Here is an 18,894-nt window from a genome sequence, read left to right on the forward strand (position 1 = left end):
AAACATACAGCCAAATTTATTTTGCTGTCACTCATTTAAATGTAAGGTCTTGTTAAAAGTACATACCATCTGCCCACGTTAGCCATGCAGACATTCGGTGGTGCAAGAATTGAAAAAAAAAAAAGTAACAAAAAAAAAAAACTTTAACATAACAGTTGCTATAACATTGACAGACACATACATCTCCACAGCTTGAAAATAACTAAATAAATTGCACTTAATCCTTCAATCATTATTAATCGTACAAAGGTTTTTGTATTGTAGTTGTTTTGTTTTGCAAATCTAACTTTAAATCATTTTCATCTTAAGAAATTCAATGACAATGTAGTAGGATTAGGGATCTAAAATTAAATTACTAAAGATGACTGAATTACAAAATTACATCTTATTCAAGTTAAAATGAGCATCAGTGTCCAGATCCAGCAACTACCAAGCATTAAAAATATTAAGTCATAACTCACTGTGAGTCCAGTGTTACAGTATTTCAGTTCTGTTTTTATGTGCATCTTTCAATTTATGAGAAAAATATTTTGGCAATAAAAATGTACCAGTCCATGGTATTAAAGAACAAGATTTGGAGATATGAATATGTAGCATAGTGTAGGAGTAAGTAGACTTCTTTATACAATACTCACCCTTATTGAGTTGGATAAATTGCTTAGCTACTGAAATACTGACATTTTCTCATGTTATGTTGTGTGAGACTATACGTAAGACAGTGTTTTTTTTCCAATTACATATTGGGTTTAGAATCTCTTCGGACACATTTTGCAAAAGAAAGCTGAGTATTTTGTGCAGAATATTGTTTCAGCTCAACTGGCACAAAACCTTGAAGCTGTTTGGTTTATATTTACACTGGTACCTACAGGTGCATCTTAATAAATTAGAAGATACCTGAAAAGTTTATTTATTTCTGTAAGTCAGTTCAAAACGTTAAATTCAAGGGAAATCCCAAAATTCTGGTCCAAGAGGTGAAAATTCAAATATTTAAAGAGACCAATGAAAAAGTTATTTTATTAATAGCTATATTAAGGCCTATGCATTCATTTCGGTGACTGCTGTCCAGCAGACGGGCACTGAGACCCTTTAGGGTGAGCCACACAAGCTCATTAATAAGAAATTGGCTGTTCACAGAGTGCTGTATCCTGGTACATCACTGGAAAGGCAAGTGTAGAGGAAAAAGGTGGGGTAGAAAAAGGTGCAATAGCAACAGGGATCAACGCAGATTTAAGAGGATTGTGAAGCAAAGCTTATTAAAGAGTTTTGTGGGCAAATCACAAGCCACTGACTGTAGCTGGAGTCAGTGCTTCAAGAGCCACCATACACAGAGGTTTCCAGGGCGTAAAGCCAACTACAGTCACATTTCTTGTGCTAAGCCTCTCCTGAAACCTGAGACGTCAGAAGAGTCTTTACTAGACTAGGAGAAAAAAACACCCGACAGTTGGCTAGTCGTCCAAAGTCCTTTTTCAGATAAAAATAAATTTTGCATTCACTCTGTAATAAAGCACTTCCTCAGAGCCTTGTAGTGGAGAGGCACAGAATCTAAGTTTGAGGTCCAGTGAGGAGTGTCCACAGTCAGTAATGATTTGAAGAGTCACATCATGTACTGGTGTTGGTCTTCTGTTTTTCCAAAATTAGCTAAGGCTGTGCTAAGTCCAACATTAGCACATCCATCTACCAGGACATTTTAGAGCACTTCATGAATCCTTCTCCTGGAAAGCTTGATAAAGATGCTGATTTCAATTCCCTGCAGGACTTGGCACCTGCATACACTACCTAAATAACCAGTACTTGCCTTAAAGGCAATGGTATCATTGTGCTTGAATGTGGAGTAAAGTTAACTGACATGAACCCCACAGACAATCTATGTTGTAGTGTCGTGAGGAAGATTGGAAACACCAGACTCAACAATGCAGATGAGCTGAAGACAGCTAATAAAGCAACCTGGGCTTCCTTAATACCTCAGCAGGACTCGCGGTTGATCTCCTGCCATGCAGCACTGATACGGTAATTCATGCAAAAGGAACCCCAACCAAGGAATAAGTGCATATTCCGTAAAGTAGATGAATATACTTTTCAGTCAGCTTAGGTTTAGGTTTTGAATTGAAAATCAAATTTTCCAAGAACCTGAATGTTGGATTTTATTTTAGAAGTGGCCCATAGTTATCAAAATGAACAGAAACAAATATGTCTATACGTACAAACAACTTACTGAACAAATTAAGTTTTTTGATAGCTGGAGTCAGTGCTTCAAGAGCCACCATACACAGAGGTTTCCAGGGCGTAAAGCCAACTACAGTCACATTTCTTGTGCTAAGCCTCTCCTGAAACCTGAGACGTCAGAAGAGTCTTTACTAGACTAGGAGAAAAAAACACCCGACAGTTGGCTAGTCGTCCAAAGTCCTTTTTCAGATAAAAATAAATTTTGCATTCACTCTGTAATAAAGCACTTCCTCAGAGCCTTGTAGTGGAGAGGCACAGAATCTAAGTTTGAGGTCCAGTGAGGAGTGTCCACAGTCAGTAATGATTTGAAGAGTCACATCATGTACTGGTGTTGGTCTTCTGTTTTTCCAAAATTAGCTAAGGCTGTGCTAAGTCCAACATTAGCACATCCATCTACCAGGACATTTTAGTGCACTTCATGAATCCTTCTCCTGGAAAGCTTGATAAATATACTGATTTCAATTCCCTGCAGGACTTGGCACCTGCATACACTACCTAAATAACCAGTACTTGCCTTAAAGGCAATGGTATCATTGTGCTTGAATTTGGAGTAAAGTTACCTGACATGAACCCCACAGACAATCTATGTTGTAGTGTCGTGAGGAAGATTGGAAACACCAGACTCAACAATGCAGATGAGCTGAAGACAGCTAATAAAGCAACCTGGGCTTCCTTAATACCTCAGCAGGACTCGCGGTTGATCTCCTGCCATGCAGCACTGATACGGTAATTCATGCAAAAGGAACCCCAACCAAGGAATAGGTGCATATTCCGTAAAGTAGATGAATATACTTTTCAGTCAGCTTAGGTTTAGGTTTCTGTATTGAAAATCAAATTTTCCAAGAACCTGAATGTTGGATTTTATTTTAGAAGTGGCCCATAGTTATCAAAATGAACAGAAACAAATATGTCTATACGTACAAACAACTTACTGAACAAATTAAGTTTTTTGATAATATTCTAAATAATTGAAATGCAATTTTATATAAGAGACTGGTTTGTTTTGAGGGATACAATATCCAGTGTTTTAAAGGACATTAGACCAACTTTTGTAGATATCTTCTGGAAACTAGTACTGGACCAAAGGCTGGGTATTTACTTTAGATTTGGGTTCATACAAAGCAAACATTGAAAGCAAAACCAAACAGAAAATACAATTAATACATTTGTTTTTAAGCAATAAAAAAACATTCAAAAGAATATAATCCTTGGTCACAATACAGGGACATCTCATAAAAATGAAAATATGAAAATGTTTATTTTTTGTCACTCATTTCAAAAACTGAAACTCATATTATATAGATTTATAAATTTGATGATTATGGCTTACAGATAATGAAAAACTAAAACTCAGTGTCTCAGAAAATTGGAATATTATAAAAGATGAACAAAAAAGGATATTTTAAACAGAAATGTCAGGCCTCTGTAAAGTATGTTCATTTCTATGCACTACTACATGGCTGGGCCTCCTTTTGGATGAATTACAGTGTGGCATAAAGGTAATCAGGCAATGAAGGTTGTACAGTTCAGATTTTTCTGGAGGTGAAAAGATCAGAATTGAGCCATTCTGACTGCAATAAGAAAGTCAGATATTTGTCGCATTTACCTGCTGTGTGAACGTAGCCTTTAACATGCATGGCAGTATGCCTTGAGGACCAGGGTTGAACAACACTGCTCTATAGGTTTTAGGCCAGGCCAGTTTGCTGGCCAATCAAGCACAGTAAAAACTGGTCATTGAACAAGCGTTTGGTACCATTGGCAGTGTGGGCTGGTGCCATGATCTGCTGGAAAATGAAATCAGCATTTACTTAAAGCTTGTCAGCAGAAGGAAACATGAAATGCTCTGAAATTTCCCGGTAGATGGCTGCGTTGACCGTGGATTTCAGAAAACACAGTGGACCAACCGCAGCAGATGACATGGCGCCCCAAATCACCACTGAATGTAGAAACTTCATACTGAACTTAAGCCATATGGATTCTGTGCCTCTCCACCTTGATTTCCAAGTGAAATGCAAACTTTACTTTTATGAAGATGCTTGGATACAACACTTTGTGGTCAAACAGCATCTTTACCATAGACCTTTAGTGGCCTACCTTCTGTGTGGAGGATACCAATGACCAATGTTTTCTGAACATCTGTTAAGTCATTCACTATGAATGTGTAGCCTACTGACCCAGACTGAGAGACCATTTAGAGGCTCAGGAAACAATGGCAAGTGTTCTATGTTAATTAGCTAATTAGGGTTTGACAACATGAGTTTGTTTTTAGTATCTTTAAGCCATACTCATCAACATTATGCATAGATTTCACTCTATGCATAATTCACTTTCTGTAATAAGTGACAAAAAATATTGACCCATAGTATTCAATTTTTTTAGATGTACCTATTTAATTATTAAAACTCCTCATTTGATGTGGATCTCTTGTGTGTTACTATGTTGTGAAAGCTGCATTGGAATGTTTTGCTTTGAGCATCTAAAAGTAAGTTCACCTATAATTTGTTTATATCTCTGTGGAATTGAAGGTATTTATTTAAAATAATGATAATTAAAAGGACTCAAATGCTCTATTGAATTCAACAAATTCTATTTTAAATATCATAAAAATGTGCTGAAACAACAAAAATGCAACAAAAGTGCTAAAGCGTTCCACAGTAGATGACTTATTTTAGTATTGTAGTAATTATTGGGAACACAAATAGAACAAGAATAGAAAGAAAAAATATATAAAAGTTTAAATTGAATTCTAAGGTTGTTATGAAATAAAACCTAATATGAATGAGACTCTAACCAAAGAGACACAAAATAGTTCAAGTCAATTTCTATATTAATTAGAGTCATTAGTATTGCATGGTCTGGCAATCGAAAAATCAAAAAATGAAGCATGCTAAACTTGACCCCCTTTAGGGTATTAATGTTCTTCTTACCTTGTCTCCTCAATGTAAACAGATTCGAGCACCGATGCTGCATACTCGAGGTTTTTCTTGAGGTCAGCAAGGGAAGCCTCTCCTCTCTCCAGTTGCTTCACCAGACATCGTAATCTAAAACAGAGATCCAGCAGTCATTGAATAAATAGGATTATGCTCATGCCTTACTGACGTGATAAATTAATTTAAACTGATATGAGATTAATTTTATTTGGGTTCACTGCATCAAGGAATGCTTTGCCTTGTCAAAATACAGCTCTCCTCTCTATTGAAAATAAGCAAATAAACACAATAGAATCAATAAAAAATATAACAATGTGCTGACCTATGCCAGTCACTTTGTTCTGTCCTAATATTATCTACATAAATGTCACTAAGAATGACTGTATGTCAATGACAAGCATGGATTTGAGTGATACAGCAACAGAGAAGTGGGCAATAATGTATCTCATTCTCTTTCAAAAGAATGGCCCTGTAATTAGTGTTTAATGTCATAATGATAAAAAAAAAACTCCTTTTGTTTCCCCTATTATGGCTGCCACTTGAATACTTTAAGTTTGTTTGACACTATGAAATAGGTTCTTCTTAAATGAAATGCAAAAGTAAAGCGATTATATCTAACATGTCTTTTTCTCAAAAGAGACATTCGGACTTTTTAAGCACAAGCGAAAATAATAAGATGACAAATATGCAACAAAGACTACATTTCATTCGTATACATTTACATTTCTATTTGTCATTCAGGTTTAATTGAAAAAGTCCAATTCAATACAAACATTATTACGATACAGTAAAATTCAGTACAACTGTGAAGCCATGCAGTGTGGTTTTTTTAAGCAAATCAACAGTCATATAAAATTGTATAATTACTGAAAATATGAAATACAAGCTCATCTGTACAATAATAATGTATCTGCCATTAAAAATTTGTGTGTTCAGAGATTCCCATATTCACGATGCCTAAAATAGCATTGAAAGTAGCAACCCCAATTAGCACACTGTCAGCTCTTGCTGTACACCACCTGTTGTTCTGTAGGTAGCGAGTTAATGCCCAGAGAGGTTACAGTTGATGATGAATTATTTAAAGGAGCTACGGGTGATTTCCGATGAATTCATTGATCACTTACAGTCCCACAAAGCACATGCCCACTCCCACCACCAAATCATAGCTACTAAGAATTTGAGTATTAGAAAGTTTAAAAACATTATCTGAGTGTAAATTGAATCTCGAAAAATATGAAAGATATTCTGGGTAAAGAGCACATAATGCATGTATTGGACATCAACAGAATCGTCTACATTTTAAATGATGAAAAAAATACAGATAATCCTGTCTGACTTGTTCATATCTGGCAACCAACTTTACAACAAACAAGGAACAAAACCCACCTAAAGCAAAATCGACAAAAGGTGTTCAGTATGTAAAACTAAAAACATGGAATTGTGTAAACTTAAAAACTTATACCAGTATGGGACTGAATAGAGAAGGGATTAAAAAATGAAAAAATCCAGAAAAAAGTTAAAAGGTTGATATCCGAACAAAAAGAGAAGCCAAAACCAAGGAATAATACATGTAACTTCTCAAATAAGAATGTGAAAATGCTGTAGTTTAAAATGATGTTCATGATCTTTGAATTATGTGTTAACATGCTTACAGTGGCCAATTTTCTATCGATACATTGCACAACTGAAATTATCAAAATAAAAGAAAACATTTTGCATCTACTCTGTTACAAATTAAATAATTTTGAGAGGGTCAACCAATCCAATATCTGTTTTCTATCTTGCCATGATTGCTAGCATTTAAAAAACACACCTTTTGGGTGGGTCTAAATATGAGGAGATTTTGTGAAACATCAAGACCTGTGATGTCTTTGAAGGATGTGTGCCACTTTTAATGTGCTCAGTTTGTGAAAAGTTTATGCATATTGGACATCAATAGAGTGTCCCACTACATTATAACTGGGTACATTACTGTCCCATGACGTTTCAAGGCTCAATAAGTGGCCCTAAATGGCACAAATACTTATTAACTAATATAAACAGACGACATCACTGACAATCAGTCAGTGATGACTCACATTTCTATTTAAGTTTTAACTTGTTATGGCATCTGCATAGCATAGACTAAGTGATGCCATTATTGTGTCACTGCTGCAACATTTAGGTCGCAGTTAGATGGATTCCGTACCAGTGCTGCAGCTGTGGGGCTTACATGGATGGTATCGCTCATGGGGCAAAATATTCAACATTTCCAAAAAAATGTGTGGCAGGCTGGTTTATGTGGTGATCAAATTATGTTTGCTGCAGAGTTAGGAAGGCAATTTCTTATGGCAAAAGTCTTCCAATGCCATTTACACAAAAGATTAATAACTGTGATGGAGGTATTACATCTTCCTACAAAATGCAAAAAAACAAAAAATGTATACTAGATATTTTCCAATAAACAGTAGCCACATGCACAGATCACTTTGGAGTGTCCCTGGCAAGGTAATGCATAAAGGCTAAACTGTAACACTAAGATCATCGTGCTTGTTATTTGGATGGCACTAATAATGGTTATTAAGAACAGCTGTGTTCGAGTAAGGTTAACTCCTTGGATAGAAAAACAGAAAATACAACCATATATATTCATATATATATATATATAACAAATCAGAAAATGCATAATATCTCAGAATAGATTTTTTCTGTGCGAGATGGCAATTTGTTTTGACTTTCTATCTCTGAGGAGTGGTTGTTTTGAAAGGTAATATTGAAAAGAAGAAATGAAACTCACAGTTTTGTCTCTCTAACAATAGCCTAGACTGGATGCCCAACCAATTATTTGTTCAAGGGAATTATTATTCCGTAGACTTACAGCATCCAGGGGGGCTTCCTATTGAGTGAATGCTTTTTGTGAGAGCACAAAAATGGAAAAAAAAACACTTTTTTTTCATTGTAGGATGAAGGCCAAATAGCAATGTTTGACAGAACAATTCATAAATAAGCTTGGTGGAGGAAGCCCACAGTTAAAACATGATTTAAAAAAACACAAAGCAGCAGCAGTGAGGATTGCCAATAAATGACACTGCCAACAAAAACAAAATCAGCCTCTTTCACCTGCTGCCATTGCCAGTGGAAACAATGCGCTGTGTTAATACCACAGGCCAGGGCCAAAGTAACTCCTGGGCATAAAGCCATCTGAATTATTCAGTTTAAGCCATTGAAAAGATGAGGGACTGACTAGTAGAAATTCAACTTTTCTTTGGCTAAAGACTTGACTTAAATTTGTCAATGCTTTTTAATTACATCCAACAAACAGCTCAGCTCTTTCATCACGTTTTCACAGCTGTAGGAAATTTACGTTGAGCTTTTATAAATATTGAGGTTTCACTATGAAGATAAACCTTCAGGGTTAGATGTAACCCTTTACCTTTGCCCTATTTACTAAGATATATGCATAGAAAGCTTCTGAACTCAAACACTTATGTTGCTGGATCAAACCACCGCTCCCTCCTTCTCAGTCGTTGTGTCTATGAGCAAGACACCTGCCATGCCTGCTGATGGTGGTTAGAGGGCCTGGTAGCGCCGATCATATGGCAGCCCTGCTTCTGCCCCAGGGCAGCTGTAGCCTACCACTGTCAGTGTGTGAATGAGTGGATGAATGAGTGGATGACTGATTGTAGAGTAAAGCGCTTTGGGGTCCTCTGAGTTGATAAAGTGCTATACAAGTGCAGGCCATTTACCATTTATCATTAAGAAGTTAATTTATTTCAGTAATTAGTGACACATAGTGACATATTTCAATTAATTATTTCTGTGAATTTTAATGATTTTAGCTAAATCAAAAAAGCTCAAAAAAAGGAATAAATAAAAGAATGTCTTTCAACCATGACTAGGTGCCCAATGTTAATGTTAAGTAGCTGGTCAGTAGATTTAGTTCATCCACGGATGTCATAACTTTAGGCTTACCACAAAGAATGCCGCAGTTGTAGCCCATGTCTATCTGTGTGTGTTGGATTGTGAACATCTCATTCCAGCTGGGTCCATACCTTGTGAAGCTCCCCTATACTCTTGAATGGGCTTTTATTTACAATCCCCTCAAGGTTCGCTATTTTTGCTGGAAAGAAATTCTGCTCAACTGTCCTGAGAATATTGCTTCTATATAAACACATGAGATCCAGTTGACAGAAGTGCGTAATAAAGTATAGTAAAGAATATTGAAGTTAGCTTATAATGTATGGGATTTTCAACAAGTGTGTCAAAAAAGGGTCCTGTGAACAATACTGAGTTCATGTTTTGACAGTGTTTAAAACTGTCAACAGGTAATGGTATAGTGGGATATGAAATATATGAAATTAAACATACCTTTTGTTGTCAAATCCAATGAAAAGGTCAGTATACCCCTACAAATGAAGCTGCATCTAGATAGTCTTGTAAAGTCTTGAGTTAAAAGTAATTCCTGTTTTTCTGGCAAATGATTTAAAGTAAGCACATGATATGAGACTAAATATTATAATGATATGTTTTAAACATTTTTATAATAAATACCAGTGTATCCATGAAAACGCTTTCTTAACAAATAATTGTATTTATAGGCAGAGAGATGACACATAGTTATCTTAAAATTATGCTCAATATCAGGATAAAGTTGTCAGGAAGTCTCTTGGAGTTGGACCCAAATACAAACAGGCATGCAGAAGTAGAAACATTTAATGAATACATCAAATGTACAACTAGGCATAAGGCTACGAAAGCAGGCATAACTATGGACAGACTAGGCATGAATGAACAGGATTCTCCAGCTGAGAGCAATGAAATCTGATAAGTATATTTGGTTCGGAGCACATCTGTGACAGGGAGGCTGACAGGCATGACACAGGTGGACTGAATGAAGCTGATTACCTAATGGCTTTGGCAGAGATTAAAAACAAATAAACATGAATGAGATGAACAGAGATACTAATCTAACAGATGCATCATAAACGAAAATACACCATAACAGAAAACAAGAATAAGAAAGAAACCCCAATAATCGACTAATAAAGCACGGCCTGGAGAACATAATCATGATCAGAAACAAGAACCAAAAATAACAAAAAGATGCTGAAAACAACTCACAAAGAAAATCATAGCTAAAACATCTACAAAACATGACAAAAATATAATGTAATATGTTTTGTGAGTAGATAGGGGCGACTGTGGCTCAGGTCGCCCCTATCTACCCCCGTCCTGTAGATGACTTAATGTAGTGTGAAGCGCTTTGGGGTCCTCGGACTAGATAAAGTGCTTTATAAGTACAGACCATGTACCATTTACCATAATAAAATCAAGCTAAATAAATTTGGCTACACCAGAAAACATGCTACTAGAATGTTCATCTCTTATCAGTCAGATGATAAGTGATGCTCACTGCCAGTCAGATGGCTTAAAGAAGGCTAGTGCACTGTTCTTTTGCATCTTGCATTTGGAGGTTCATAAAGAAAATCAAGCTGTGAGCTGCAGTGAGGCAGCTGTCTTTGGGTTTGCAGAGACGTCACTAGTAATATGTCACAAGCGCTAAAATTCAATTCAGTTTTTTCAGTTTATTTATATAGCGCCAATTCATGACACGTGTTGTCTCAAGGCACTTCACAACAGTCAGGTACATACATTCCAATTAATCCTAACCATTGAACAGTGCAGTCAGATTCAGTTTATTCAAATTGGATAAAATGTTTTTCTATCTAAGGAAACCCAGCAGATTGGATTGAGTCAGTGACTTGCAGCATTCACTCCTCCTGGATGAGCATGTAGAGACAGTGGACAGTCACTGGCGTTGACTTTGCAGCAATCCCTCATACTGAGCATGCATGTAGTGACAGTGGAGAGGAAAAACTCCCTTTTAACAGGAAGAAACCTCCAGCAGAACCAGGCTCAGTGTGAGCGGCCATCTGCCACAACCAACTGGGGGTTTGAGAGAACAGAGCAGAGACACAAAAAGAACACTGAAGCACTGATCCAGAAGTACTTTCTATGGGAAGGAAAAGTAAATGTTAATGGATGCAGTTAGTCGTTTCACCTAGAAAGAAAGAACAGATAAACTCTGAGCCAGTTTTCAAGGTTAGAGTCTGAAAGAGAGCACATATAATTAGTTACAGTAAAAGCTCAGTCAATTGATATGTCTAGGAGAGAAAGGGTTAAACAATGAAAGACAGGGCCTTGTGGATCATCGGTAGAGGGTGAGCATTAAGTTGTTGCCAGCAGAAGCTTGGACAATGCCCCTCTCCAGAAAGGTGTCACAGGTAGACACAGAGCCAGGCCAGGTGTAGCTTCTAGGAAGAGAAAAGAGAGAGAACATAAAGTTAAAAGTTGAAATAACAGCAAATAATGCAAAATTAGAGACAGTGGCGGTGCTGGTCTTTCAAGGAGGGGAAGCTCAATTTCAAGATCGCTGATTCGCTCATTTCGCTGTCAATCAAAAAGGGGTTCGGCCTCAGACACATCATCCAATCATCATGCAGAAACTGAGCGTCCGGGCCAGCCGAGGCCAGCTCACTGCCCCATAGACCCCCAGAGACGCTGAGCGTCCGATGGGCCCTCGTTTCGCTGCAGCCGATGCTGCCCCATAGACTCCCAGAGACGCTGAGCGTCCGATGGGTGGGACAAAGCCTAGCAATTTTGCTTCGCTATTGAACTCACTGTTTAAAGTAATGTGAAGATGCGGGAATGAGTGAGAGGAAAGCTGCGTCGTTACCAATGATAAGAAGCTGATTCTGAACAAAAGTTGAGCGCGTTGTAGCACATATTTAGTCAATGACATGTACATACAACAGTATATATTGGATCACTTATTTTTTGACATTTTAGGGGAAGCTGAGCTTTCCTTGCAGTCTTAGAGCAATCGCCACTGATTGGAGAGTAGTGTGAGAATGTAGCGAAGAGGGTGAAAGTGGTCATTTTGTCCTCCAGCAGCCTAAGCCTATAGCAGCATAACTACAGAGATGGCTCAGGATAACCTAAGCAACTCTAACTATAAGCTTTATAAAAAAGGAAAGTTTTAAGCCTAGCTTTAAAAGTAGACAGTTTGTCCATCTAGAGCCCACTGATGGCCATTGTTATACTAAAAACCACAAAAAATAAGGATGATAGCTCAGGATAACCTAAGCCACTCTAACTATAAGCTTTATCAAAAAGGAAAGTTTTAAGCCTAGCCTTAAAAGTAGACAGTTGTCTGCCTCACGGACTAAAACTGGGAGCTGGTTCCACAGGAGAGGAGCCTGATAACTAAAATATCTGCCTCCCATTCTACTACTAGAGACTCTAGGAACCACCAGCAAACCTGCAGTCTGAGAACGAAGTCCTCTGTTAGGAACATATGGAACAATCAGATCTCTGATGTATGATGGAGCTAAAGATGATTTATCATTTACATGAACAAATTGGATCTGTCAGACAAATAAGATTTAAACCAGCCTAGTGCTGTTCCCCTGATCCCTACAGCATATTCCAGCTTTTCTAAGAGAATATTGTGATCGACTATATCAAATGGACAGGACAAGTACAGACACAAGTCCATTATCTAAGGCCATAAGAATATCATTAGTGACTTTCAGCTGAGCTGTTTCAGTGATATATGCTCAGAATCCTGACTGAAACTCTTCAAACAGGTCATTGCTGTGTAAATGCTCAAACATTTGATTAGCAACTATTTTCTCAAGGATTTTAGATAAGAATGGAAGATTGGATATAGGTCTGTAATTTTTCAAGTCATCTCGATCAAGCGAAGCTTTCTTAAGTAGAGGTTTAATTACAGGTTATTGAAGGTTTAGATGAAGCTAATATTTCTGAAAACTCAGGAAGCTCACAGGATCAAAACAGTCCAAACACAGATCAGGTTCTACAGTTACTTCCAATGTTGTCTCACTTGCTGAGGATGAAGTAATTATCTTCGGGAGTATGTCAAAGATTTTGTTTTTAATAGAATCAATTTTATTTAAGAAGAATCCCATAAAGTCATGACTGCTGAGAGCTAAGGGAATGGATGGCTCAACAGAGCTATGACTCTGTATGTTTAGCAACTGTACTAAAGATAAACCTAAGATTATTCTGGTTCTCTTCTATTAATGATGAGAAATAAGCTGTTCTATCTTGGCGAAGTGTCTTTTTATACAACAGTAAGCTATTTTTCCAGATTAAGTAGAAATCCTCTAGGTGTGCAGAGTGCCATTTTCTCTCCAATTTTCTAACATTGTGCTTTAAAGTACGCAGCTCTGAATTAAACCAGGGAGCCAGCCTCCTATGAATAATTACCTTCTTTTTCAAGGGGGCTGCATTGTCTAATGCACCATGTAATGATGAAGTAACACTATGAACAAGAGAATCAATTTGTGAAGGGGAAGAATCACAATTATTGCCCTCCACTGTTTTTTTGTGATAATGAGGAAATTAAAAGTGGAACCTTTCTTTAAAGGCATTTTCTGATAATGATCTACTATAATAAAATTTTCTTTCAGGTGTGGAGTACTCAGTTAAATTAAACTCAAAGGTTATTAAGAAATGGTCAGACAGGACAGGGTTATGAGAAAATATTGTTTACACTCAATGCCATATGTCAGCACAAGGTCCAGAGAATGAAGACAAAGGTGGGTAGGTTTGTTAATGTTTTGAGCAAAGCCAATTGAGTCTAAGATAGCATTAAAGGCTATATTTACGCTATTACTTTCAGTGTCAACATGCACGTTGAAATCCCCCACTATAATAACCAAATCCTAATTTAACACTAAATCAGATAAAAGGTCTGAAAACCGATGTAAAAATTGAGAGTAAGGACAACAAACAGAACTGGTTTAATGCTTTGCAATTTGGATGAGGAAAACTAAGGATTAAATATTCAAAAGAGTTGTAGCTATTGATTGGTCTGGGACAAATCAATAAATCGGACTGAAAGATGGTTGCTACTCCTCCTCCTCGCCCAGTATTTGGAGGAATGTGAAAATTTAAATAATTAGTAGGAGTTGACTCATTTATAGTAACATAATCCTCTTGCTGCAGCCAGGTTTCTGTGAGGTAAAATAAATCAATCTGATTATCACAAATCGGGTCACTAACTAGCAAAGTCTTTGAAGAGAGAGATCTTATGTTCAGTGAGCCACATTTAATTGTTTTATTTTTCTTTTTAGTCTGAGCTGTGTTTATTTTTATGAGATTTTCCTGATTTCCTCCTTTTAGATTATTTTTTAATCCATTCAATTTTGGCCATGGGCGAGACACTGTCTTAATAGGGTAAAAGAGAATTTAAAAAAACATTTGATTTTAAAGGTATTTTTTCTCTTGGACTTAAAATGTATCATCAGCTAGAATTATGTAAACAATTAATTTAGGTCTATAAAATCATATCTCACAGATTGTCTTGTCTAAATTGTGCATGTTGAGTTTGCCTTCAGGTTAAGGAGAGCAAATAAACAACAGCCTCTGGCTATCAGCCTCTGTATTCGAAGATGGAATTTGTGTTCCTTTAGAAAGGTAAAGAGATAAGATTTGGAACTCAAGTACTTTTCCCTCACTACATCTGCTTCCAGTTCTTTACCCAAAGCTAACCTTATACAAAAGTATGGAAAATAGAGAAAAGTATGGAAAAATTACTTCAATTATCTACGGTTTGATGGTGTATGGTGGACCTCCACAGTGCTCTAACTCTTGACAACTGATCTGACAATCAGATGGGATGATGGCAAGAATGCAAATTAAAGATTGTAAGCTGGAACCCGTTCTCTCCCGAATTTTGGAATTGATATTTGTCCTTTATTTTTATAAAGTTCTTGTTGTACCATTCTGACTTATATAAAAAAACAAGCTGATTTCTGCTTGGAGAAGCTGTTGCAGTTGGCACAGCCTGTTTTCCACGCAGAACAAAGCGGAGGGAAATAAATGGTACCAGAATGAGCAGAGGGGCAATGAGAGCAGAGCCACAAAGCAACAATTGGTAACTGCCTGTGTTCCAGTGACATTCTAGCCTCCATAGTGAGTAATCAATGTCCTTGGGTCAATGTAATCACGCAGTGAGATTCGGGTGCTTCCACAAAAACACACACAGGTTTTTGGGCTGATAAGCAGAACAAGGCCTGTTAAAACATGATGACTCAAGTTAAACTAAGGCAGTTTCCACATCAGCTGCATCTATTTTCACTTGGGACTACAGCAGAGACAAACATTATGAGTAAAATACCAAGCTTCTTCATATACAGCTCTGAAGCAGAAATTAGAGACGTTAGACAGAACTGGTGTCAAGTAAATAACAAAAACTAGAGCAGTACATAGCCTGCAGCATTTCTCATAAATTCAATATAAGACAGTTTTTCATTTATTCTGTTTATTAGGTCATTGTTGTTCATTGACAACATACAGACCTGGTAATAAAATAATTATCTGCTATTGATAAAGTGATGACTATGATGGATTATATTATATGTTCAATATAATTTGAAGTAATTGCTTATTTTCCATGGCGTAGTTGGTAGCATTGTTGCCTTGCAGTAAGGTCCTGGGTTCGACTCACAGATGACATGCAGGTCTTTCAGCATGGAGTTTACATGTTCTCCCCGTGCATGCGTGGGTTCTCACTGGGTACTCCAGCTTTCTCACACAGTCCAAAACATGACTGTTAGCTAAATTGGTCTCTGTAAATTGCCCTTAGGTGTGAATGAATGTGTGCATAGTTGTTTGTCCTGTATGTCTCTGTGTTGCCCTGCGATGGATTGGCGACCTGTCCAGGGTGTACCCCGCCTCTCGCCCGTAGACTGCTGGAAACTGCCAGCTCCCTCATGACCCACCATGTAATAAGCGGTATAGAAGATGAATGAATGAATGAATGAAGTTTAAGTAATTTCATCCTTTATAATATATAATGATGCTTTTTCCTATCCAGCATTAGAAATTACATCCACCAGAAGATTGACAAAGAAATTACAATGGTACATTTTGTATTGTCTATAAAAAAGTAAATATTGTTTGTTTTTGTCTTTGAATAAAAAAAAGATGTAATTCAACCATGTGTGATAATTTTTCAGATAATTCCTAATTCATGTGTGTTTCATGACAAGAGAAATAGGGGTGATGATGATGTTTATGTGAAGCCCTCAAAAACTCCAAATGCAGAAAAGAGGATGAATGGGGTTTCTAGGAAGAGTTAAAAGTGCAAATTAAAAATGTTGACCAGAACAAAGCACAAACAGAGCTAAGGAAGAACATAGAAGAGAATGAAGGGATTAAGTTTTCTTTCTGCCTGCTGAGTGATTTTTTTTATTACTTCTTTCCACTAGTGTGGACTGGAATTATGGCAGTGGCATAGGCAAGTGCAGGCATGATAGGACTAACTGATAGGGCTCTCAAATGTCTGTTTGCCTGGCAGCAATCTTGGTTTTCATTCAGGGACCAATATAACTGTCAGTCCCCGCTGAATAAATTGTGGGACCTTAAAATCCTATTTCAGCGCCATGTTCTTAGCGAAAACCTTTGAGAAGGCCTTATGGTTTTTATTACAACTTTGTTCAAACCAACTGCTGCTTCAGCAATGAAACTTGGCCATTTCAGTCTGCCTTGTTCCTCTTTAAAGACAGCTTGCATGCTTTTTTGTCACTAAACAAACCATTCATGTAGGGTTTCCAAACAAGCCATTGAGCAGTCTCTGTTTGTGTGCTAATAGAAAACATGGTCTAAATGGGTAAAGCTTATTGTTATCTCCACAGTGAGTGTTGGTGGTTCTTTTGTCACGAGTGGGAACGGTCACAGCAGGTATGTTCTGTATGCTTTAACTTCCACTAAAACCTTTCAATTAACATAAATGTGTAGTTACAGTACAAGACTGCACTCCCCAAGCAATATTTGTAACTCCTTCAAAAATTTCCTATCGTTCTAAACAAAGCCTCTCCTGTGGGAGTTTGCAAATGACAGATGTGACAAGAATGGCGTGGGACAGAAGAAACCTTAAAAAAGATCAGTAGCTGGCTGAATACAGCCCACTTATGTCAAAGTCTGCCAATCAAATCTGCAAGATGAAGTAACATATTCTCTGTTATACCATAAGCAATGGAAATAAAGTGAGTCAATTTGTGTGTGTGAAAGAATGAGAAAGCTGCATTTCAAACTGAGTAAGCTAAGACATGATGTTTTTTTTTTTTAAAGCAACACAATAATACTATGGTTAGATTACATATCTAACCTCACTACATATCTAAACATTACTGTGGATCCAAAGTGAGATTTCACTCGTTTTGTAAATATAAGCTAATACGCATTCAATCTTTGTTGTCATTATAACACATTTTTAAATATGCACTGGGAAAATGGCTGCGATAAAATCTTTTTGAAAACCGGATCTTTTTTCCAATTAGTGAAATGAGCATAGCTAAGCACTAATATTACCAGGAGATGCACAGAGAGACTGCTGTTTATTGTTACTAATGCCAATCATGCTGACCCATAATATAAGATAATAAAAAGAGCTTAGAATTTCTCCAGAATTATTTTGTCATTCTTTCAAAACAACAGTAAAGTCCTGATTTTATAGAAACCTCTCTCTCATACACATGGTGTGATGTTGGTCCTCGGCATAATAATATAATCATTGGCCACTTTTAGCAGAAAGGTTGTAAAAAATATTTTGTACACTGTTAATTATAGTTTCTCATGAAAAAATAGATATGGCTAAAACGGCCAAAGCCAGAGACTGGACATCAACCACAAAACTTGATGCATCTCTACAGATTATTTATGTGTTTGATGGCATCATTTAGTTGTCGGATGAGGTTAACCTATGACTTTGAAGGCAAAAACATGGTCAAAAGTCTATCTGAGTTGATGTTACCAGTTAACTGTGTCCTTCCAACATAATTTTCTAACACAACTGTTTCAAGCAATGTTCTGAGCCTATGTCCTTTCAATTGCCATTTTTTCTGTCAGAGGGTAAAAATTATATTTCCCAGACTGTGTATTATGAAGACATTTTGTACTTTTAGGTTACAGATCTTAAAAATCTATTCTTAGGTACTGGCCCATTTGCAAGATAATGCTCTATATCTTAAAGTTCAGCAATTAACACATTCTTCAAAATATTTTGCCAAAATTGATTTTCAGTTCTAAGGCAGGGAAATAGAGGCAAAAAAGAAATAGAATAAATAAGATACTACAGAAGATTTTAAGAGAAAGATTAGAAAGCATGTGCACACCAAAGTTTGTTGGCAGAGCAACACAGAATGTAGAACATTGTATAATCCGGCTAACAATAAAGTAAATGCAATTGTGTTAAATATCCATACTCATGTGGAGATAGAGCTCTGACAAAATGGATTTCAGCAAATTCAAGCAGGCAACGGATGAGTTAGTATAAGGAAATGCGATAAAGCATTAAGCAGAAATACACAGAGGGTGCTTGATTTACCAGCAGCAGAGTCATCATAATAAAAGGCTGAGCATTCATATGCCACATAAAGTTTTACTGTCACGCTTATCTCTTTATGCATTCCCAGTGCAGCCTATGAATCTTAATTCATGCACAACCTGACATGCAGATATGATTTAGTTTATTGTCTTAGTACTAGGATAGAGTCTACCTTAGAGAATACTTGCTTGAAAAAGGAAAACAAAAACAGAAAAACTCTGATGCTCTTTGAAAGCAAATCAAAAACAATCAAATAAGCTAATTATCTAAGGTCCCTTTCACACCCAAATAAGACTGCACCACAGAATGAAAAATGAACCAGAAGGTTGTTCTTGATGCTTCAGG

At 36.8% G+C, this 18,894-nt stretch overlaps 1 protein-coding gene across 6 annotated transcripts in view; it reads right to left on the minus strand.

Moving 5' to 3' along the window:
- pde1cb (phosphodiesterase 1C, calmodulin-dependent b) overlaps positions 1-18,894 on the minus strand; it is a 128,330-nt gene that overhangs the window by 36,382 nt on the left and 73,054 nt on the right. For 3 of the 6 annotated variants that reach the window (XM_047368558.1, XM_047368556.1, XM_047368560.1), the window contains 2 exons: positions 5,151-5,264; positions 67-69 (listed from right to left, as the gene is read on the minus strand). In XM_047368558.1, coding sequence (XP_047224514.1) covers positions 67-69; positions 5,151-5,264 — 117 coding nt within the window. The remainder of the gene's footprint in view (positions 1-66; positions 70-5,150; positions 5,265-18,894) is intronic. The other 3 variants (XM_047368559.1, XM_047368557.1, XM_047368561.1) reach the window with 1 other exon arrangement.

Source organism: Girardinichthys multiradiatus, chromosome 6 (assembly GCF_021462225.1).
Source record: "Girardinichthys multiradiatus isolate DD_20200921_A chromosome 6, DD_fGirMul_XY1, whole genome shotgun sequence".
Classification (NCBI taxonomy): domain Eukaryota; kingdom Metazoa; phylum Chordata; class Actinopteri; order Cyprinodontiformes; family Goodeidae; genus Girardinichthys; species Girardinichthys multiradiatus.